Source organism: Haliotis asinina, chromosome 12 (assembly GCF_037392515.1).
Source record: "Haliotis asinina isolate JCU_RB_2024 chromosome 12, JCU_Hal_asi_v2, whole genome shotgun sequence".
Classification (NCBI taxonomy): Eukaryota; Metazoa; Mollusca; class Gastropoda; order Lepetellida; family Haliotidae; genus Haliotis; species Haliotis asinina.
The window spans coordinates 56,157,224-56,182,584 of NC_090291.1; the positions used below are offsets into that span (position 1 = coordinate 56,157,224).

Below are 25,361 nucleotides of genomic sequence, written 5' to 3' on the forward strand. Positions count from 1 at the left end.
AACATTGTGCATGTAGCGAGAGTTGACATGTCTAAAGATCTTCATATACCGACAGTTGCTACGTCTAACATTCTGCATAGACAATAGTAAAGAGACTACACAGGACCAGATCGGCGTGAAGTGTATCTTGTTACGCGTTTCCAAAATGATGTAAAGTTATTATCACACAACCCAAAAAACCCCAGACTCAGAGCAAACCAAAGAAATAAAAACAACTCTTGAATTAATGTGGATTGTGAACTGCATACGTTCAAACCGCAAGGTCTCAGTGATAGGATTGTAGGCTGAACTATCGCTTTAGCCTCTCTTTTAACATTGTACATATCTGACAAAATGAACATTCTGCATAACCCAACGTCTGACATGTCACCTGCATATACCGACATGTAGCTATCGACTCAAGTCTTGCATCTGAAAAGTCATCGCTAAAATGCATTATTTACTTCACCTGCCAGTCAGTGTTAAGACAATGCATCTGAACTTGCCTCTATTGGAATTCCAACCTTTACGGGATGGTTGCCATGACCAAACGCAACAGAGCATATCAATTACAATTTGTCCACAGCATGTCAACCATGACTGGTCATGTGACCCGAGTACAAGCGAGGGGGAATTCTTCTCTGTTGGTGCTGAGCGACGGAGTGAGACGGGTTGGTAGTCTACGCTGTGAAGACCTCATTCCAGGTACGGTGATGTCATGTGTGAGTGAACGAGGATGGTTTTACTCCGCTTTTAGCAATATTACAGTGATATCACGGCAGAAATGTCAGAAATGTCATGTGAATGTTGTTACATTTGTGTATGGGAGATCACCTGTGTGACTGGTGTACATTAATGCATTTGCGTCACGGAGATCTCATATATGGGGTGTACATTTATGCATTTGTGCAAGAGGGATCTCATATATGGGGTGTACATCAATGCATTTGTGTAACAGAGATCTCATATATGGCGTGTAGATCAGATACGTGTTAGATACGTGATGTAAGTTCCTGGATTCGTGTGGGGTGCCTGCCTACCTGTTGGAAGTGGATATCATCGCCGCGATGTGGGGTGTCCACGTGCATAATGACCACAGCGGTCGAAATGCGTTATTGCATATACGTACTCTACGTCTATGTTTTTAGTGATACATACGTGGAGACAACATCGATCTATCGATAGTAAACTTGTACCATAAGGGTTTAGTAGACCTACTACATTGTTGATGTTATGAGACATGGACAAAATCTATCCGTCACTAAATATAACATGCATCGCACCGCCCTCTGTACAAACGTCTTTGCTTCTAATCCTGATTTGAAAGAACGATTTCTTTCTTATTTGTTTATAAAGAGTAACTTGAAGGACAGACAAGTACTCGATATATTTCAGTGATGGATTCTGGAAACGACAACGGGGAGAAAGGAGCTGAGGTGATCGCCTTGACTGAATCCTTCGACAGCAGCGACTCTGAGAAACTACAAAAGCCATTAGAGAGAGGAGCATGGGGTTCCCAGATCGACTACCTCTTGTCTGTGATTGGCTACTGTGTTGGACTTGGGAACCTGTGGCGTTTTCCCTATATCTGCAATAGAAACGGAGGAGGTATTTACTTATGAAGGAAACTTTGTTTATTTTTATGGCATGAGTCACGTATCTGCAGAAGACACTTGCGGGCTGAATGAAAGTGAAAATTTGTGTTGATATATAAAACATACAGCTATTAATTTATAGATGCATTTATAAGTCATCTTAGCTTTGGCACCGAGATTTTGACGAGTGTTCGGTGATATCCGTTATCTATTCCTCTTATATACTCAGACCGAGGTCCGAGGTTAGTTCCCACATTTCAGTGTACTGGTTGTAGTTTGGTGTACTCTTCGAGTGACACTGGTAGAATGATGCTAAGAATGTCGTAAAGTCAGTCATTCAACGACTACAACTTCCATTGGCGTCTCTCTTCCAGGAGCCTTCCTGATCCCATTTATTGTGTGTCTGGTGCTGTGTGGCCTTCCTCTCTTCTTCCTCGAGGTCGCAGTGGGGCAGTTTTCTGGAAAGAGTGCAACCCATGTGTGGAGCGTATGTCCGTTAATGAAAGGTAGGTTGAACATTAACAGTTCGTGTTTGACTTGTAGACGTTTGAGGTGTCCACTTCCGCCTGACGCCGCCATTGCATTGACCGCTTAGTTGCTGATAGACCTGACATGCACTTGTAGTCATACTAGCTCATTCAGACTGATTCTTTTACATCAGGTGTTGGAATTGGGATGCTGATAATGTCTGCCGGCACCGTCGTCTACTACACCACCATCTGCGGGTGGGCATTGTACTACACCGTCTTCTCCTGTCGAGCTGTTCTTCCCTGGACGGACTGTGGCAACTCGTGGAACACTGACAGCTGTGTGAGGAGCCTGCAAGTCATGTCTCTAGGGCGACCTGAAGGTAGGATTCCCAGTCGTGGGTTCCCAGCACATCCATGCCCTGAAGCGTAAAGCCTTGTCAAAATATAAGAAGAAAGGATGGTCCATTCACGTTCATGTTCAGATGTGTACTGGGACATGTATCACATCCTTGCTACATACTAGTTTACAAACTGCAAGCTGTTCCACGGCTAACCATACCCACACTAGTATCCATCGGCTTGTTCGCGCATCAAGATACAGTTTGAATAGAAATCATTCAGTATATAACGTCAAATAGACAAAGCAAGTCTGACGAGTGAAGCGAAACTTTTGGCGAACGTGTTAGTTCAAAGGAACATCTCCTCGGCAGAAAAGACGTGTTGTACGTTAACGTTCATATGTTGACCTTTTCGTGTTTAGAAATGTACACAACTGTGTCAGTACAACTATGTGGCAAGAGCATGGCAGAACAAACACAAATATAAATAGGTCAAGGCTATCTACAGAAATTACACCGAGCCTCACCATTGTAACATGTCATGCCAGCGTCACGGGTCTTTGGTGGAACATACCCCACTGTGTGCGTTGATTCAAACGACGTAAGTATTCTATGCACCTCAATGCCACAACTATGCAGCCTTTAGCATTGTGCACCTGTAGGACTTCAAAATATAGCGGTTTCTACTGAGGGTATCATACTGCCATTTGGTACTTGGAAGTTATCATTCAAACTATCCCTAAAAATTTAAAAAGATGAAGAACACATAGTGAAAACGACAACAGTAAACATACTATCTGGCCGTCCATTAAGCTTATATTGGGTGTGTGTACTCATGTTAAGTATTATTACAACATAATCAAACGCTGTTATTATAAATGAAACCTCACGCGGCTGCCAAACAAAATCCGACTGAGTGCAACCCAATATGTTATGTCATTCCGAACAGATGGCACCGTGAGGTATTGTTCTCAGCAATGAAGAAAAGTTACTTCACATAGCTCTAACTGACCAATGAGAATTGCAGAACCGCGTGGTAAAGCTTCAACTGACCAATCAGTATCCAGGATCACGTCAAATAGCTTTAACTGATCAATCAGTATCCAGAATCACGTACAACGTCATATAGCTTTAATTGACCAATCAGAATCTGGAACCACGTCATATAGATTCAACTGACCAGTCAGAATTCCGATTAGCTGTTGGCACATTCCTTCATTCTGTTGGCATCCACTCTTCAACTACCAGCTTTAAACTTTCTGAAAGCGTGTAGAGCATGATTGTGATTGCTACGCTCAAGAACACAACGAATTATTATGCATTCTTTAAGCATAGTTAGTCATAGGAAGGCAGCATCTTCTAATAGTTCGTCTTTCTTTCGTATTCAGTCAACAACTCCACAGTGTTAAATGGAACGGATGTGAACTCGACACTGACAGAGTACATCAACACTACCATCAGTTACAGAAGGGAAGCCAATGACAGTCTGGCCCACACGGCTGCAGAGGAGTTCTGGCAGTAAGCAGTTCCAATAGTAAAAATAATATGTATTTTATTCTTTTGATTGTTTCGAGAGAAAGATGTCAACGAGAACACACAGACATACAGACGCACACGCACATGCATACGCACACGCACACGCACACGCATACGCACTCGAGCACAGACATACATGCAAGAAGGGCGCTTTCGATTCTGTGCTTTTGTACAATACGGAAAGCTGTAATATAACCGAAGACCATGTTAACCCATCTCACCTGATGTGTTACCAGGTATAGAGACCTCGGTATCTGTGGGTGTGTTGATGTTAACCCATCTCACCTGATGTGTTTCCAGGTACAGAGGCCTCGGTATCAGTGGGTGTGTTGATGTTAACCCATCTCACCTGATGTGTTTCCAGGTATAGAGGCCTCGGTATCATTGGGTGTGTTCATGGTAACCCATCTCACCTGATTTATTTCCAGATATAACGTCCTCGGTATCAGTGGGTGTGTCCGTGTTAACACATCTCACCTGATGTATTTCCAGGTATAATGCCCTCGGTATCAGTGGGTGTGTCCCTGTTAGCACGTCTCACCTGATGTGTTTCCAGGTATAAAGCCCTCGGTATTAGTGGAGGTCTTGACCAGCTGGGCAGCATCAAGTGGGAGTTGGCGCTGTGTCTCTTGGGTTCCTGGGTACTCATCTTCGGATGCATTGTGAAGGGAGTCAGATCAGTTGGAAAGGTGAGCTCATATGCTATACCATACATTGACTTCACCTTCATTTACACTTTGCCTTTGATGCATAGCAGAAACATTGACTTTACGTGTAAACTTACATTTGGGCTAAGACTTCATTTTAGCGTCCTGCTTTTAACATTTATTTGGGTTCCTTTACACTTTGACTGAGACTTGTTTTATTACTGAATATATGTTTCTTTACACTTTGAATCAGGATTTGGTTTTAACATTGACTGTAGGGTGGTTTAACCGACTCAACCTAGCAATGTCATTTTCCCTGGAGTTTAATTTGAGGCGGCGTCGGATTTAAGCATGTTTGTTGTGACATGTGTCCATGGGAAACTGTAAAGGGCATAATGCTCGTGGTGACAGGTTGTCGCCAGTTGCACATCCAACACGTACAACTGTCACAGAATGGTTCAAAACAGACATAGGGCGACAGACGCAGACATCGGGTCATGTCTGCTGCTCTATAAACAGAGAACGTGTTGCGTGGAGACGAAAAGGATCAGGCCCCGATTTCTCGAAACAAACTTAAGTCTGAGTTTTGACTGAAGTTCAAGTTTTCGCTCAGATCCGAGAAAACGCAGGAACATGCACTGAACGGAATTTGGTATCAAACTCAAACTTAGTCGACAATCTGAGTTTGGTGGACTGACGTCTTTTGTGGTTTGGACTTTTTATTTTAAAAAATGCAGTTGAGTTAAAAATTCAGCTGTTTCAAATTGTCAAACTCAGTTTGAGATTTGAGTGAAAACTTAAGTTTGTTTCGAGAAGTCGGGACCAGATCAGATTATGGAGGAGTAAAACCCCATTTGACAACTTTACGAACTTACATGCAAACCACACAATGTAATAGAGAGCAGGATTAAACAGCACACATCACGTATCCACAATATTTAACAATAGGGTATTGATAAGCGTTGATGTCCTTTACGGAAATGAATTCAATGTGTAACAGTTTTACAATCCCAAAGTGTATCACAAAGTAAACTAAACTTTCATCAATGAAGATTCAGGTTAGATTAGGCCCTCAGTAACCAGCATTAATCATAACATGCGTCGCTGACGTCGCTGGCACATGGAGCATTGCAATGTCAGTATTCTATGGAGCAGAACAGATCACTGGCAGTTAAATTACAACGGCATGATTAGAACATGGCAGTTGTAATAGCAATTAAGGCAGTGATAATGATATTTATCTAGCAACAACAACAACAACAATTATATTTCCTGTAGCTGAAATCCAGAATGGATATAATGACTGTTGGATTAGTCTGGGTTGTTCTTCATGGATTCACTTGACTCATTGAAGCATTTAGATATAACTTTCTAACCACTACTGAGAGATAAGATAATGATACACCCCCTAAATTAATCATTGTTTAAACACAATGAATTTTTACTAAATCTTAACCGAATGCAAATACAACAATATTTTGCATAAAATCTGTGACAACTCCGTCAAAATCACGTTTGGCAAATGTTATCCCAATGAAATGCAGAAGTGGTGCCATAAGAGCTATGCCATAAGCCATCGACATGCCATTAGCATAGTACATTGTCTTCTAGCAAACATGTGCTCACCACTTTCTCAAGTCAACGAAGGCTGTGTACAGAGTTTAGTGAAGAGTGAAGTATCAACAGCAGTCTTCCTTGGCGGCCTTGTTGCCACGAGGACCAAGCATTGTGTCATCTTGATTTTACATCTCGTTTCGCCGTGTTGAATTTTGCAAAGTTCTATGACAGGGTAAGGTAAAGGGTTAAGTCTGTTATCAGTTCCTTATCTATTGTCTGCGGGCTTAATTATAATACATACATGCAACAATCGTAGTTTCTATTCCAGCTCTATATTTCATATGGGAACTGTACATCATATTTTAGAATGGTCGTGATGTGTAAAATGTTTGCAGAGTACCGATTGTGTACTGGTGATTTTTGCGTATATATGACACGTATGTTAGTATAAGCAGAGATACGTTCTGTGTAGTGTGACGTATGCTGGAATACGGGCTGACGCATTGTTCCATCTATCGCAGGCTGTCTACGTCACTGCCACACTTCCCTACATCATCCTCACCATCCTGCTGGTCCGTGGCTTGACGTTACCTGGAGGACCTTCAGGTGCCATGTTCTACCTTACTCCTGACTTCAGCAAACTGCTGGAAATACAGGTGGGTGGCACACAAACACAAAGAAGCTCACTGTCACGTCCCGGTCACTTATCTCACTTATCTTCTACTAAATGGTCCAGCAGTCATTATGCTTCAGGCAAGTATTGCGCGGTTTTTTTTCTGTACAATTTCTTAACGCATTATATGAGGACTGAGGACAGGACAATAGGATGACAGTCACTATATTCAGACTGTGCGACAGAAGTTGTTTGGAATCCTCGAGTATCCAGGATTTTCAAGCTTGGTAAAGCTATTTCTTGAACCTGTCTGTCAGATCGTTATATTCACCCAGGGTATTCTGTCTTCGTGTACTCTTGAAGCTGGACCACAATGGCTGCTAGACGCATTCATTACCACTGACTGTATTGCCTCTGCTATTTGTGTACAATTAGTCTACCTTTGAATTAACACTACAGCTGAATACAATTTATACGTACATATATGCAAACTTTATATGCTCTTCCAAGTGTGCGTTATGTTTATAATTAGAGAGGATGGAACGTGATCCCCGGATCAATATTCTTTGTTATTGTGATATGCATGTACATTATGTATTTCCCTTATGTCTCGTTATACCTGTCTCTTCAATATTTCTATGATCCTAGTCTTTAGTCACCGAGCTTGGTCTCCTCTGTTATCTGTCAGACAATACATTATCTCTGTCTCTCTGTCAGTGCCTCTGGGCACCCCTCAGTAGTGGTAATTTCATATTTCATATTTCATATTGAGAGGTCATGTCTTGACTGATCACATATCTACCGAGGAGATGAGGACAAACGTTAAGGATGAACAACTTCTTTATTCAGGTGATGCGACCACAATATGTATAGAAGTGAATAAAAAAGTTGTTCATCTTTAAAGTTTGTCCTTATCTCCCTTTCCAACTTCTGCAAACCCCACTCAAAGACGTTAACTACGGAGGACACGTGTGTTTCACGTGTTGCCGTTTCTTTCTAATGGTATCTTTGCCATCTTCTAACGTCATTGATCTGTGTTTAGTGTCTGTGTCGTTAGCAAACGCCGGATTACCGCTCATGACTCATCGTCACTTGTGTAAACAGTTTCAAAGACATTCTGTTTCGGTAAACATGAATCGAAATCAACATTGCCCAGGCGTTCAAAAGAGTATAGCTCAGGTAAACACCGCTGCATATACAATAAATCTGAAATGTACATCTGGCCGCGCGACTATGGGTGACTATCGTCACCGTGTTTGTCAGTATATGCCCTGGATGCCTTTCGATCGGGTGAATCTAGTTCTTGATGACTTCCAATAGCATTTCCTTGTACAGCTGATGTGATGACAAGAGGGATGACCAATAAGGCCATAAATATCATATACAGTAATGAATGGAAGTGTGAAAGAGGAACAAGGTAGCTGACAAGGCAATGTACATCGCAGTAGAGACAAAGATTAAGAATGCAGATTAAATCATAATAAATAGGTCTCATATGGTTGGCTACATAGGTTTTTGTATTTTAGAAATATTTGGCCGATGGTTGTCCTGAACTAGACACTACAGCACACTTACTGATGTGGCTGTGAGTGCGAATTGGAAGAGACGATGTTTAGTGGCAGTGAATTAATTAATATTGGGACAAATCCACGTGTAATCCATATATAAGAAATCGGTACGTTGCAAACACGTTAGGTGCTTTACTTTACAATACTGTATTGTACTGCACCAGCTGTACTGTATTGTACGGAAATATGTTTCAATACACTGTCGGCTCATGGCAGGTGCTGCCAACATATTACTTCACGATGTACAAGTTTCATTAAGGGCACTCGTGTTTAATAACCTCATATACCACAATTTGCATTCTCTTACGTTGGCCAGTTCAAGCAGCAGAATCACCGTTTATAGCACACGACACTCAGACTTTTTCATACATCGGTCATGTAGTTGTTACTTTCCTGTGACAAATGCTTCAGTCCATGCTCATGTATCGTATTTTTAGGAAATTATCTATCGTACATGTAATGACACTTTCACACAATAATATGGAAAGAATATATTTCAATAAATATTAAAAGGATATGCTTGATTAGAAACACACTCAGAATAACCTGAAATTTGTCCAACAAATATGATAACATTGAACTCCATTTTACCATAGATTGCTTTTCAAAGATTAATATTACCGATTATAACAAATGGTATACCTTTGTATCGGAACATCACAGATTACTGCATCGCTGAACACACCTGTTATCTGTTGTCAGCATGGGACAGATATTACCAGTGAAGGTCTACTTGGGTCATGCGTATTGACTGACCGCGAGTGGTCAGGCTCGCTGGCTGTCATCAGTTCCCTGTTGCTGGACTGTCTGGTTCAGACTCAATTGTCGTTAGATCACCGCTGTATAGCGTGCATTTGACTGTATTTAAATTTTTAATGTGATTGATACGTCCATTTCATTGTTTGCACACATTACAGATTGGTAAAAATGAGTCTCTGGTCTACTGCAGGTGTGGCTGGAGGCCTGTCTCCAGGTGTTCTACTCGCTGGGCCCAGCATGGGGCGGTCTCATCACCATGGCAAGCTACAACGGGTTCAACACCAACTGTCTCAGGTAATCATTTAACCCCGTAGAGTTATAAGTCTAAAACTATACGAAAGCCTTACTTCTGACACATTGGCTCATTACGGTTCCGCAACACCAATATCCGAGCGCTAGATTATTCAATGAAAAGTTTTTTTTGACCAGTATTGATGATATGGAAATTCAACAAGACAACTGCACGTTCCGAGTTTCCGATTATAATGTAAACAGTGACCGTTTTCAATGCTATCACTCGAGCCGTGGAGTTATGTTTCCTCTGGTTGTGTGCTGTGTGTCCTGATGGAAAGACATATTCCAACTTCCAAATCTCCATGGTCCACAAATATCACAGAAATATTGTTCACCGCTAAACCCTACCCATTCCTTCACCCACTCACTCACTGCCCGTGTAGATCCGGATTAGAAGTGGTTTTCAGTGGTTGTCATAGAAGGCGACTAACAGGATCCGGCTGCTGACACATGTAATCATATCCCAATTGCGTTCATTGATGCTCATGCTTTTGATCACTGGTTTGTTTTGTCCACACTCGATTATTTACAGATGGCTGACATATAGCTGGAATATTTCTGAGTGTGACGTTACACAACAAACCAACCAATCACACCCACCCACAGACCATACTGCGATATTTCCATTGTTTCCTCGCCATACTGGTAGAGGTCCATGATATTGGCACAAACTAACCAAATAAAATACACTTCTGTCATGGGATTCGTTATTAGAATTTGATGTATGCATTTCCCGGAAATGAAACGCATCTGTCACACCTTTGGGGCTAGCTGAATTGCTTACTGTTAGCACGACAGCACATTGTAAAGTCCAATATTCCGTTATGATATATGATCAATTATCATTTGATGCACACCCATGTGAAATGTTCCCTATCCAAATTTCATTATTTAAGATCACCCGATACCAAAACACTTTACCTAACAAAGGACATGCCTTCAAAACATTCCACATATCACGTTGGCTATTTCTCCAAGTTATTTCTGAAAATGTCAATGTCCGGTTTTATATAGTGAAAGGATGACAGAAAGTGGGTGTGTATTATGAGCTCACTGGGATTTACTGCAATTTCTGAACTGTTTCATACACTTTAGATATTGCGTTCTGATAAAGCGTTAAGTAAACATTGCGCAAGGCGGTCACCTTGACACGGGTACATGTATAGTTGGACACTTGTACCATATTGCCTTGTGTTTGTATGTCATTAGTTTACACTCTCGGTGATAACTTACCGATATGGTTGCGAAGGCAGACATAATTATGATACAAAGTGTTACTGTAAATCCCTTTTCAGATAGTTATAGTGTGTCATCTCTTACATAGGCCTCATCCAGTTCCATCCACGGTTTCTCTTTACAAATAATACCTACCAATCGCGGTGAGCTACATGATTCAATATTTGAGGGTGTTCCTATCTCAGCTAAACTGGTAGGATTTTGAATACAGGGCTTGTAAGTCTCGCGAGGCGCCACTTCGAGTACTAAGCTGGAGCCCGCTTTACAAAACTCTCGTAAGCCTTAGATCTCATAAGTGTTCCCGTAGCCATTGTACTTCCTATACTGTAACACAGGAGCTTTGAATGCTACGAGAAAAGTTCTGAGAACATTTTGAAACAGGGCCCTGGTTCGCAGCTACCTTTGAGCGCTCCCACTTGTTATACGGGACCTAGGTCGCTTCCAGTACCAGATGTTCGAGTGAAAAGCGTATGGATCCAGTTCTGTTAAAATGAATTTACCCTGTAGTCGGTCGACCCGACATTAGGGACAGCTTATTTTTATAAATATCTCTTTTTGTTTTCTTTTTAGTTTCAAAGTAAAAGTGTTTTAACAGGAACCTATTTTTAATGTCACGATGAACTATTAAAATGGTTACATGACTATCATTATATTTTCGCGATTGTTTTGATCGGTGTGGGTTCAGTTTATGTCACTGATAACAAGGGAACGCCACTTTTATCCTCCTTGTTAATACTCATAAACGCTCTTAATCATGGATTTTGTTTCATTCGAGGGACAACATACCTGGGTCAGTGACTGTGAGTGTGATTGTGACACATGACACAATATAACCCACGTACCCTCAAATGAAACTTTGCATCATCAAGATATATTACAATATGGGGATTCAGTCAATGTACTTTTTAATATTAAAGTTTCAACAGTTGCCTCTATTTTTTTCTATGAGAGTCATATAGAAGTTGGAGTACGAAGGAAGGGTAATGTATTATTGATGCACTGTTTCTTTGTTTACAATGAGAAGCAACGTTTCTGTGTATATGCTGCAGAACACCATTTGAGATTTTATGTACGCTTTTCGACATTAATCGTATTTCACACACGTGGAGTAAGGGTCGTACACTGGACATATTGAAATGCGACGGCAGTATGTGCATTACAGCATCAAAAAGACCTTATTCCGAATGTTTATATTCCAAAGATGGAGTGTGACCTCTAGCTGCTAGTTTGATCCACCACCATTGATTGCCGCAAGGTTGAAGTTTTTCGCACTTAGATTTTGCCATTTTTCTACAACCAATATCAGTGTTAAATGTCTTTCAAGAACGTCAGTATCATTGCCTTTCTTGTATTTAGGAGATCGATCGCTGTGTTTGCATCCTAGTATGTTACTAGATGGTAATGCTATCTATTGACGGATTCTTGCTCATAGATGTAACAGCAAACACTCATCCTTGTCAATGAATGATGCAACTTTATCTGGTTATGCCTACATGCAAGTGTGTCACCACGCACCTCAATGACTGGGCTATGTAGTATTTATGGGTGAAACGATCTATGCAGCTTAGCTCCGCACAATAACATGCCCTATGTCCCTTCCGCACCAGCGTTTTGCTGTCTAACACCTGTTCATTCCAGAAAGGTGATCGGAAGGACAATTTGAATTGATTCCTGACAACAGAAAGTGTCAGAAGCAGGCACAACTATTTCCGCAATTACGGACGAAGCTGCGATGATGCCCTGTACTTTGTGCATACCTGCCATCTGCATGTATTGTACACCGAAACACCCTAACTGTATATATTACTGAAATCTAGTTAAACAGCAACCGAACTTCTTATGGCTGTCGTTGACATGTTAACTATAGTCACTGAAAATCTCGTATGTTACTTAAATTCTTTAGGAGAGTATATTTTAATAAAATTTATTGCTTACCTTGTATATGTTTCTACAAGCCAAGCGGCCATGTGTCTAAAGCGTCCTGCTGACCACGGCTCCCCAGGTCCAGCCGAGGTAATGGGACATGATGACCACACGTTATCTTACAGTCTATCGCCGTCTCTGTTACATGCCCATTTATGTATACCACAAACAAGAAGCATGGGAAGACCCTAAAATATATGAGGACCACAGACCTGTCATGCATCTTGTGGCAACTGGACACTTGCAGTTGTGACTAGTTTCCGAGGGGCTTAGAGGACAACATAGCAGCCATCTGACCATGATGTATTTTATATTTTTGGGGTGGGGGGTGAGTGGAAGGACTGCGAAGGACAGAGAGGGACATCTGACGATTATAAGCAGCACTTCTTTGGGATTCTCTATCCTATAATCATGCAATGACCCTGCTTTTGTCGTTAGTGCTTAACGCACTGCGCTGAGGCAGCGTGAAGAAGCCGTCAGCCTTTAATACTGTCTTTGGCTGCTTTTAAAGGAAACGTTGCCCAAAGCTGCAGGGGAGGTCTGTTTTCCGCAAGCACTAGGCTGTTGTGTTAAGGCGTTTGAAACAAAGATGGTGCTAGTGTGTTTCCACACCCTTGTTTCTGCTGTTTTTGACAATGTTACATTTCACTCACACTCAACGAATATTGAATCAGTTGCTTTACCGCATGTTCAAATGTGTCGTTTAAAGTGCCCTGGGGCACACAAAAGCTGCATTTACCTCATGGAAATAAATGAATTCACAACGTGCATGTTTATGCATGACTGTAAATATTTTGGGTGTCCCCATACTTCTTGTTTGTAGTACATTTTCCTACACAATTTTACATTTCAAACATGAACTAATGAGCAAGTATATTGTCACACATAATTACACAGCTACAGATCCAGCTACAGCTACAAATTATTGAATGAGTGTGCGTGATGGTTAAATGGACATAATCTAATGTGACAACAGTTCTTTTTAAGTTTTCAACCTGATACAAAACAAACACAGCATATTTATGTTTGTAATTTAGGATCCTAGGTTTAGCTTGTAATTCAGTCCTAAACTTGCACACATTTATCATTTATTTGTTCTCTGTAATTTCGAGTACGTTTTGTTGTTGTGAAGGAATGCCATCATCTGTACGTTCGTGAGTGAGGGAACAAGCCTGTTTGCCGGTCTGGTTGTCTTCTCCATCCTTGGCTTCATGGCTCAGGAGGCTAACATCCCGATCAGTGATGTGGTGTCTTCCGGTACGTGCTAAACGATGGTATAACAGGCATATTCAAGAAAAGTCACAAAAGTCAAACCATGGAACATACACACACACATTAAATAAATGTAACTGCATTAATTACCAGGAAGTCACAGTCCTCATAAACTGTAAACACACATGAAACACTTAGCATGTTTAGTGGAAGCAAACAAAGAAGTAGACGGACGGCAAGAACCCAGTTGAGAACCATCCACAGGAATGCGAGGGCTTTAATCATTACAATAGACATTTTACACATATTTAAATTTGTTGTGACTATTCCCATTTCAGTTGTGTTGATTATCGACAGTTCGGCTTCTCTCTACAGCCTGTTAGTTGTAGGCCAATAGTTCAATAACGTTTTCATTATATATTCTGCGGAAATGTTTGTCTTAATACTTACTCTTAGAGACGAGGAATTCTCTTTGACAAGTCAGTTTAATCGGAAGGGGGAGAAAAGAGGATCTTGGCCTGGCTGATATTTCATTTGAAGTTGACAGACAACCGTGCTAGACTAATCTACTATTGTGTGACGTTACACAAAACAGTTCTTAATCTCCACTACATTTACTTTGTTTTGTATCTGGTAAAGGCCCAGGACTTGGATTTGTGATCTACCCAGAAGCCTTGGCTCAACTTCCGCTTCCGCAACTGTGGAGTTTTATTTTCTTTGTGATGCTGATTTTGTTGGCGCTTGATTCTCTGGTGAGGAAGATTTCAGTATGATTGTACAAGCACTGCTTCTGTGTTTATTGTTATGGATGGTTAAATGCTTACACTAGTGATTAATAAATCGATAAATATTAAATACCTCCAAAATGTTTAGATGATTGTTGATACAAACGATCCAGTTGAGATCGGTTACTTGAAGATATAATCACCATTAACTGGATTTGACGAGCTTAATGTAAATTTAGCTGAAGTGCAATGATGATTTGAACTGACATTTCACTTACTTACAAACAAGAGTGAATCTGCAATATTTCGTCATGGGGGAATTAATGTTCAAACCGTATCAACATTTGTTGACTGATTTGTTTGCGGAAATGCTACATACTCTCACAAAACTGGTATATAGAAAATCCATTAGAGTAATTTATCATAATATGTAAAAGCCCATTACATAAAATGTCCGTTTTTCGCGTAAATGAATGAGAAAATTAAATACTATTTTCTAACGTATTTTTCATCGGTTTGCTAGTTCTCAATGGTGGAAACAGTGACGTCGGCCATCTTGGATGAGTACCCTTGGCTGCTGAAATGGCGAGTCGTCGTTACACTTAGTTATTGTGTTCTGTCCTTTCTGCCGGGTCTACTGTTCACTACTGAGGTTTGTAGTAGACCACAGTTCAGTCTGATGAGTTTGTTATTGTGTTCTGTCCTTTCTGCCGGGTCTACTGTTCACTACTGAGGTTTGTAGTAGAGCACAGTGCAGTCTGATGAGTTTGTTACATCATGTACAGTTACATCTGTTTGCTGAAGGGTGAATCAGGTCTGCTGGTATATATATACCAAGTGGCTTCGGAGGATGCTGCTCTATAACCTGTTGGATGGCAGGTCCTTGCATATCAACGGCGTGGATCGTTGACCTCAATATCGTTCGTAGGGTCAGTTCACACTCGATTTTATCAGACAGCTGAAATAGCTGAGTGTCGTGCTAACAACTACCATGCCAAAACCTACCAGGACAAGGTAGTTTCGGTTTTTGTTAACATTTTTTGACATTTGTGTTTTCAGGGCGGAATGTATATTTTCCAACTCCTTGACTGGTACTTTGTCGTCATCTTCCTAATCTTCTACGGGTTTCTGGAGTGCATCATTCTCGGCTGGATATATGGTAGGTATAGCATTTATGTTGTCATTCTTTTCGATCAACCGAACATAAAATAGTTAATTTCTATAACAAACATACAGACGAGCAGGTTTATGTACATAGTACGTTCGTGGTCTTCAGGTCGACATGCTATTGCACAGGTACATACAGACCTCACTCTTCCTAAACACTTGTACATTAGTACAAACAGTGTACAAACAGTGCCTCACGGTTTCAACTGCTAAACTGCATTACCAACATACAGAATTGTTAAATCAGTCAATTTAATGGCTAAAGCTGCTCGCCTGCACATTGCGAAGACCTCGAGTGATCGTACATTCCTCTTCAGACACCACGAATCCTCTCTCACGTGACTTTGTAACACCACTTTCACGTGCAACTCAACCCCGCTGCGTTAACCAAACCCAAATAAATTCATTTATGGTAACTTTTAATTCTCTTCGATGAACCGAACATAAAATATGGCTACTACAGCTCGAAATTAATACAAAATGGGTAGATGTGTTCCGACATTTTATTCTTACACACCCAACACCGGTGTTACTCAACGGTTCTCTTACATAATCTTTTTACATAATCGTTTTACGTTTTCAGAGGCCAAGCGGCCTTGTCTGTTGAACAGACGGTCTTATAAACCTGCGCGAGCAGCACTGGTGGCGCCGCGGGAACGAAAAATATGCAAACCAATTTTCTTGACATCCTCCCCTACAAGTTTGAATGTTTCAATAAAAATATCTCTGGCTTTGAAATGTGAAATATGTGCGTCTCACCACAGGGTGTAACATCCAGTTTGTTTTTACAAAAACAACTTAACTTTTTAACCTAGTATTCCTTAGTATAACAATATTTACCATCTCTATATACATCAGTGTGGATTTCTTCCCCGGAAACGCGCATGTATCTATCCATCACAGAATGTTACATCTGATCTTCTTATACTAACAACTACAGCAAATCTGAAAAAACGTAAATGAAATGAGACAGTCTAACAGTGAACGCATCATCCAAATTTGGCAACATGTCAGCATCAAGCGTTTTTTTCATCTGTACTGGTTCACGTTAATGTCTTATAGCCGTTTCTCTGATATTTTGGATAAGATCATTTCCCCAATGCATTTTGCAAACCCACCGTTTTGTGAGCTTATCTTATATCATACATAGCTTCAACTGCAGTCGGCGAATGATTGCTTTGTTGAATAAGGGAGGTAATATGCAATCCGATATGATAGGAATTCGCCAGTAAACAGCTCACTTCATCAAACGTTGACGAACACTTTCGCCATAATTTAAAACCTCTTTTGTATTAGGGAGTTGACAAAGTTTATTTTGATTTGTAAACAATTTTCTTAGACTGATTTAGTAAATTCATGACCAAAGATTCCAGCTGCTTTCATATCCCAACTGAAAAACATTCTAATGGCAATAATGGGCCCACTGAATTTATCAAATAGGTCTTTCTTGCTGCCATCTGTAATGGAATTGTTAGCACTAATCTGTATCATATCTGAAAGTGTCTAGGTTCATCCTTCTAAAACAACATTGGGCATTACGGGGCAGAAGTCGGAACAATTAGAGTTTTTTGTGTCTGGCTATCCAAAACAAACCTTTGGTGTGACATGTACTGTTGGGACACCCCAGGTGTTATCCCCCGCCCACTGCTTTGTGTACCTGTGTACCGCCTCTGTGCCAGGAACCCAAACTCTGGAATGAAACCTCACTAACTTAGTGTAAATTTGATTTACAAAACGGCCAATGGAATGTCGTTCCCGCCTTTTATCCAGGATCAGAAAACCGAATCTCTTCTATTCCAGTCTTCTGAATCTTCAAACCTGCTCAAATGATGAGTCATTTCGTTCTTCGATCTTGTAATCCAACTGAACTTTAACCTTATTCTGCAATGACTGGCTGTAACACTGACATATCAAACATTTGTAAGTCTATTTTGAAACATCCGCACGAAACAATGTGACAGCAAAGCTTTACTGTGAACCATTACACACATTAGATTTGCTAAAGTTATGTCGGCAGCCCTCATTTCTTTCCAAGCTGAATTTACGGTAGCCTGTTCCGAGTCCCATGTGCTCTGAAAAAACATTCTGAGAGTTTGGAATGCAACCTTCACTACCGATATCACTTGCATCTGAAAAACAAAACAGCAATCATGGGCACACAACTCACTGACAACAATCTTGGTTTAAATAAATGAAGATTGTTTCTCCAGAACAAAAGTTCATACACACATTCTTAATCTCTGCATGCATCTGTCAAGAAAGCAGACAACAAATATGACCAAATACTGGAGTCAGCGATATAATCTTGTTAGTCAAACTAGCCACACTTCTCACTGTAAATCTAGGCAAAGCAGCGAAGAAGCCTTCAAAAGTACATCACATCTTATATCTCCTGCTTTTTCCCCCGAAACTGAAAGTACAATTTGATCTAAATCCCCCCAAAATCCCCACAATTCTCTTGAGTCATCGTATCCAAAAGTATCATCAAGATATACTACAATGTTAATTGAATTTGTCCTCCATTGTATATGTAAAGTGTGTAAACACTTTGTAACAATGTACAGGGAAAAAGAGAGACCAAACGTCATCACTGTAAAGCAGAAATTTTCTACATTAAACGTCGTAGCAGATCCCATAAACTGCTGCTGACTAGGGTGAATATCAATATGATGGTAACCTGAAGTCACATTTAAACATGTAACCAGTCCTTTTGACAAAATCCAAGGCAGCCTTATAGCCTTCAGATCTTTTCTTTCCACAAAGTGCTTTACAAATCACAAGTCTAAAATGAGTCGCCTTTACATGAACGTTGCATCGAGACCGAGGTGAAGTGTCTAACTGAATAACACACTTGTTTTTCGGGAGTTCCTGCATGGCATCAGTAGCAAACTCTGCATTTGTGATTGCCTATAGGTTATTATTGGCAAATGTGTACCCGTACTTTCTACAACAGAAATGATGTAACCATGACGTAGAGTATCAATAGCTTTGGGGCACCCGTGCCAACCAAAAATAATAAATAAGAACGAAAGGACTGGTTCTGCATAGGGTATAAACTTGATGGGTTAACATGAAAAGCATTCTTAGAATGAGAAGACACAGCAGCAGACACATTCTGATACCTTCCTCTTGGTCTAAAGGAGAAATCCCGGCGTTTACGGAAGGCTTTCATCTCCGCTTTGTAAAACCTACATTCCCCCTCTGAACCTGAGGCAATGTCATCACCTTCAACCTCTGATGCAACACCCTAGAACAGCATCAGCAGAAACTGATTGCAGAGACTCTAAACGCTATGTTTTAACAGTTCTGAAGCATGTATCTGTCTTATCCAAAAGACCAAAACTTGTACTTCAATATCTTTGTAAGCTCTTTTAAATGCAGCAATTGATCTTTGTTCAGTCTCTTCAACAATCAATAATAATAATTAAAGTTTTTGATCTTATGTCCATATAGTCTTTAAAGAACGGAAATGTTGTATATCCTTCTACTGAGTACTTTGTAGTACCAATTCGTTGTTCATCCGATTCCTGGGGACCAGAAGAATGATATCCTGTCTGCTGATCCATTAACAAACATGCAGTGGAGAAGACCTCGACTGATTGTACATTCCTCTTCTGAAACCTCACTCACGCGACTTCTTGACACAGCTTTCACGTGCGGTTCAACCCTGCTACGGCATCCACAACCTTACCGTATTTCACCCTAAATAAACTCATTGGTACTATCATGAAGATTATAACTGATACACATAAGAACTACCGACAGGGAATATTGCTATCAAATCGCGGTATGTGGCACACTATGGTACCCCATTACCTCGTGTTTGGTGGAAAGGGGTTGTAAATTACACCGACAAGGCCCTTTTAATAACCATATCAATTATAGCAAGCTATGTGATATTACTGACCAACACTTGTCCAATGATTTTAATGATGCTTCATATGACAGATTCTATTCATATGACAGCCGCTGCCACGAGGCGCCATGAGTTGTCACTTTTGAAGAAATCAAGCAATCGTCACAGTTTTCATCAAAACAATTGACGTATGAATTCTAACTTTGAATACTGATTATATTTTCTTATTCCCGGGATGAAGTACTCTAGATCTCACCACCTGAGGATAGTTCTCATTCAACCATACCAAAGTAAATACTATGTGCTAACACTTTTACAATTTCACCTTGTTTACCAAAGTGTGTTTCGTTTTTTCAGGCGTGGATCGTTTGAGTGCGGATATTGAACTGATGCTCGGAAGACCCGCACCATTGTTCTTCAAGATAACCTGGTGCTACATCACACCGGCAATGCTCCTGGTAGGATCTACACCGTTTACATTCACAAACATTGTTGTTACTCAGTCCTTTTGATACAATCCTTACTTGGGAACCCAGCGTGGTTACTAAGTTAAGAGGCGTATAGAGAACTTAGTTACAGTCTCAGTGTGAACTGGAAGTGTGTCCCAGAAGGTAAATAGGGGGCAGTAATCTCAAAGTCCATGATTGATAACTGTGCTGGTAGACTTCAACGACTGAACTCACAGCTGCACTCTTGATGAAAATAACTATTGTATGGGAATATTGGAAACTGTAATTTTGGAAAGTGATGCAAGTATGTCCTCTACATTTACATTACAACCGTCTTCATAAGATGGTCTATGTTTTGCCCTGATATCGAGTTTGCGACAGCTGTCATTCTAATCACACCGATGCTTAAATATCCATGATGTAACCACTGATATTTGTTGTTGCAGGTGACTTTTATTTTCACTCTGGCTCAGTACCAGTCACCGACATATGGGAAATACGTGTACCCCGACTACGCCGCCACCATTGGTTGGTGTGCAGCAAGCGTCCCTGGAATCCCATTGGTTGTGATGATGGTCAAGGCCATTTACAAGGAGGAAGGGAGTCTGTTGCAGGTGGGCATGAATGTGAACTTAACTGACCCTAAATCAATCTACCTAGTAAACCGCAAGGAATGCGGTTTTCATGAAATAAAATGTATATAAGCTGTCAATATGTAACAGGAGGAATGCCCGTCAAACAGCAGCCGCATGACTGAAACCCCAGCTAAAGCCAAAACAAACGTCATCATAATTAAGAATGGGGCCACACATCTAAACTCACGTAGGTTCAATATGATGTGACAATTATAGTGTTTTGTATCAGGTCTTTTTGGCTGGCAGGAGGATATGGTTGCCGAGGGCAACCTACAGGGCAGTTTGTATAGGGCCTGTCGCTGTGAAAGGCAGCTGTTGGAGAAGTCGTAAGAGAATATGATACGAAAAGCGAACTGCATCGGACTTCATATTTGTCATACGGTAAACCGTATGATGATCTATCCACACCTATTTTCGAAGATATCATCCAATACAGGTTGTTAAATGAATGCTCTTGCACCATGTTCCAGAGATTCCAGAATTCCTTGAAACCGGACAGCTCCTGGGGTCCATCCAAGTCATCACTGAAGGATTTTTACGTCGATAAAAACAGCAAAGCCACTACTCTGAGAGAAACTTTCATTTCATCCGTGTGTTGTAAATCTTAGATAGTAATATATATATATATATATATATATATATATATATATATATATATATATATATATATATATATAGTGCTATCCATGTTATTCATAAAACCCCGTACTTTCTTGTATGTCAGTTTCCTTCCATGTTATTGGACACATCGTTTTGGTGTTGATCAGAAATTAATCTCGTCCTGTTTATTGACTTCATCATCTATGCTATTTATTGTCATTAGTCCCAACCTAGCCTCAAGCAATCATGTACCACGTGTTATTCAATTACATGGTGTTGGTAATGTTAACCTGCTGTTTGTCATAACACACTAGGTATACATTCTTGTCATCACTTTGTTGTAGTCACTTTTGGCTTAAACACGTTCGGAGAATCTTCATCGAAATGTCGCTCTATGCAATTATGAAGATGCTGTCATCCATACGGTATTATGCCTCAGTATTGATAATGCTGCTGTATTGCCTTTAATGTGTCTGATGCCTTGTGAAGACAAGTGTCAGCCCATTAGACACTGAGGTTTGTTCTCAACGTTATGAGGAAAAGTGCACATTACGTAATAAAATCCAAGGCTCTTGAAAAAATTATTTCATTTGCTGGTATCGGGTTTCAAAGTAAGAAATTAGCAATACAGCGATAATAGAGAGTTGCTTCAATTTCCGAGATAGCCTCAATCGTATTGAACGAGTTGCGAATATGTGCCACGTTATTTGAGACAGAAATGAATATTAAACATCAACAGTCAACTGAAAATATATATGATATATATATGGCGTTCATAATCATGATATCATTAACTACAGCGATACAACGAGGTCGCAGGTTACATGTTGTCTTTCAATAACAATCACATGCCAAGTCCCCGTCACTGATTTACCCACCTGAATTTATAATAAAGATTATAAGTGAAACTACCGTCTTGTGTTTGATTTAGATTTGTGCCGAAAGAATCATATCGTCAACAATCCACTATGTCGGGACGGATGGTTCCTGTTCCTTTTGCTGCAGAGCAACAACTGTGGGCTACTTAACATTTCAAAGCATTGGGGCATGTTCTTTTCATGACGATTTCAAAGTGTAACAGGTTTTCTTAAGACGTTGTTCGACCCAAGGCCTCAGTAAAGCTTTCACAACAGTGTAGCGGTAGACGTGTGGAAAGCATTATTTATTGAGCATCAGTTCCACTAATGATGTCGGAAGGAATTGCGTGTATTACGTTCTTGTGTGTTTGTTTCCGGGTTTTGTGCATTTGGGTATAACAGGTCTTGTAGGACAGGGTACTGCGTTTTCACAAACGTCTGGTGTCAATGTGAGTTAAAAGTTACACACATGAAGAAGGGAACAGTATAAAGTACGGTCACACACTACCGTAAAAGCGGAGAAACGCAGAAACGAAAACATAGGGCACGACGACTAAACACACCAACATGGTTGGCAGCATGATTTGTTGGAAACAATGGATTTTCATTTGTCTGCCATCACAATTGTAGAGCAAAGTGAAAAGTGAAAACAAGACACAGCAGCAAACAGCACCACCGATCGACTGGAGACGGGTGATTGTAAGCTGGATTTTTCCATCAACCGCCAAGCATCATCACAAAACTATAGAACCTACCAGAATGCAGATAAAAGACGACTATGCTTGTCCTAAGAGGCGACTTACGAACTCGGGTGGTCAGGCTCGCTGAATTGATTGACCCATGTCACCGGTTCCCAACTGCGCAGATCGCTGCTCATGTTGTTGATCACTGGTTTGTCTGGTGCAACCTCGATTATTAACAGACCGCTGGAATATTGTTGAGTGCCGCGTAGAACTCAACTCACTCACTCACTCACTCAGAAGGCAGGAACCAATACGTGGCCTACCCGGAAATAGTCGACCACGTGTCACGTCTGAAGAAAAAGTAATGCCCATAAGGGTGATTCGTTACTTACATGACAAACTGACCACAACAACGTCAACACCTATCGCAATATTAGTGTAGTGTACGACTTCAGTCCATACAGTATGGTATTGTTAATGTGCCGCCGGTATTCAGGCGAGCTCGTCATTCGTCTGCCTCGACGTAAACGCTGTCAAGGAAACACAGTATGGCCACAAATGCGATGGAGACGTGTTTGGTATAGTGACGTCGTGGCGAACATTATACTGGAAACTGCATACAAGGGAAGGACAAGTTTACTGACGTGCCATGCACGTGCCCATACATTCCCGCACTCTAACTCAAAGACAGACACATAGATAATATACAAGAAACAAATACGTATGAAATAGTGTAGTATTGATGTAACTGCACACATTTCCCGTCATCCAAGGCACTAGGATTCATTGACATGTATGCCAAGTGGGACTGGAATATTTGGAAACAAAAAATAGGAGACAGATTTCCATCAGTGTCCATTCCTGTCGAATGGCATGTGTGGTTTGTCACATGTGCCAGCTGGTAGTGACATTAAGCCTAAATAGCGATAGTTAAAGTCGTGTACTTACCATTTTGAGCAATTTTGAAAGTTCTCTTCCCTAAGGCTTGTTAATTTGGAGAAACAGATATTTATACTTACCATTCTGGCCGATTGTCCAGAAAACATCAGCACATTCAAGATGACATCCTCAGGGGCATGTTTGTACATTTCGAGAGTCATTTCCTGAACACATGGTTAGTCTTTTCTTTTCTTTTAAACATATTTATTCCAGAGAATGGATTGCGTACAAGTTATCCCAACTTAGTGAAACCCTCTCCTATATACATTGTACAATGCTTACATGCATGAAGTGAAACAAATTATGTACAGGAATAGAAAGATATATACAAAAGGAGAATAAGCCATATAAAACAAATAATTATAGGGAAATAGGGAATACATCATTTCCTTACATGAGTAACATTATATCCAATCACTGAACCTTTTAGATTTTAATATATATTTTTGAACTTCTTTAAAAATCTGGATATTATCACGGTACGGAAGATCTGCACTGCCATTTAATAATAAGTGTAGGTTTGCTAGTACTCTATTGCTACAAATTCTGTTAATGTTTTGAAACAGTTGTTGTCTGATATTAGAATATAAAGTACATTTCATAAAATAATGATGAGGGTTTTCACAGGTAAATTTACACTTACATTCAGAGCTCTCTGTAAGACCGTTTCTGCAAAGGTCATCATTTAATCTACTTTTTGAGTGTCTTAGCTGGGTCTGAATTACGTTGAGTTTCCTGTTACCAAATGAGAAATATCCTGGTGCTTTGACATATGTGAGCTTATATGCGATTTAAAACTTTTAAGTGAGTCTGATTCTCTAACATATAAGGGGAGATTATTCCAAATTTGTGAAGATGATGGAAAAAATTATAATTTGTCTTAGATTCAACAGTTTGAGGCAAAAGATGGTAAAGGTAGGCTGGAGCCTTCTTGTTGTAGATGTTATAGAATAAAGACAGTTTTCTCTTTTGACAATTGCCAACCTGTTTCACGTAACAGAGATTCTCTAGTGGCATACTTTGGTAAACCAGTAACTATCCTCGCGGCCTCAAACTGAACTTTTTCAATTTTATCAGTTAAATCTACCGAACAACCATCCCACAATTCACAAGCATATTCAAGATGTGGTCTTATAAATACAACATACATTTTATTAAGAGTGTCTCTGTTTAACGTGAACTTTAATTTTCTCATTGATGAAACCATCAAGGACGTTTTCCTCACAATATTTGCAATATGAGCATTCCATTTACAATCAGAAGAAAGTGTTACTCCGAGATGTTTGTGAGAGTTTTCGAATCGAACACATTGATTTTGAAATTCTAAATTCAGAACTGCTTTGTTATTCTTAAGACTGAAAAGTAAAAAATAAAAGCTTCTGTTTTGTTGGGATTGTATGTCACAAGCCAACGTTAGTCTTTAGGGACTGCTAGGACACATCATAGTCTTTTCGGCCGGAGGTTGTAGCAGCACTATCTTGGTCCGCTAGAAGCCCTCATCACAATCCCATAAATGGTCTCAGAATACGCGATAGAAATGAAAACATATGTCACAGTGTGTATACGTGTACTCTCTTTATACAGGCAGATGTCATTAACTACTGATGTAACACGCGTACATACTGGGTATGTAGAGTGTCAGCACTGATTTTCAGCGAATCATATTATAAGGACAGTTTTTATGGTACAATACATCCACTTAGGTTTATTTCATTTTGTTAGG

The 25,361-nt window shown here is 40.3% G+C and overlaps 1 protein-coding gene across 1 annotated transcript; it reads left to right on the forward strand.

Annotated features, from left to right (window-relative positions):
• The first annotated feature begins 615 nt into the window (after window positions 1-615).
• On the forward strand, window positions 616-21,167 carry LOC137258194 (sodium- and chloride-dependent glycine transporter 1-like). Its single transcript, XM_067795773.1, has 15 exons — window positions 616-684; window positions 1,375-1,587; window positions 1,949-2,080; window positions 2,236-2,424; window positions 3,771-3,900; window positions 4,475-4,607; window positions 6,644-6,778; window positions 9,253-9,356; window positions 13,648-13,772; window positions 14,367-14,479; window positions 14,976-15,104; window positions 15,512-15,611; window positions 19,833-19,933; window positions 20,371-20,538; window positions 21,030-21,167. The coding sequence occupies exons 2-15, from the start codon at window positions 1,377-1,379 to the stop codon at window positions 21,165-21,167; spliced, it is 1,908 nt and encodes a 635-aa protein (XP_067651874.1). The 5' UTR covers window positions 616-684; window positions 1,375-1,376.
• Window positions 21,168-25,361: the final 4,194 nt, after the last annotated feature.

Excerpts from the sequence above, each read along its gene's own strand:
- LOC137258194 (XM_067795773.1), top strand. The coding sequence starts at position 1,377 with ATGGATTCTGGAAACGACAACGGGGAGAAAGGAGCTGAGGTGATCGCC. Across the intron at positions 15,105-15,511 it reads GTCTACTGTTCACTACTGAG|GGCGGAATGTATATTTTCCA; the intron begins GTTTGTAGTAGA and ends TTGTGTTTTCAG. Across the intron at positions 19,934-20,370 it reads TCACACCGGCAATGCTCCTG|GTGACTTTTATTTTCACTCT; the intron begins GTAGGATCTACA and ends TTGTTGTTGCAG.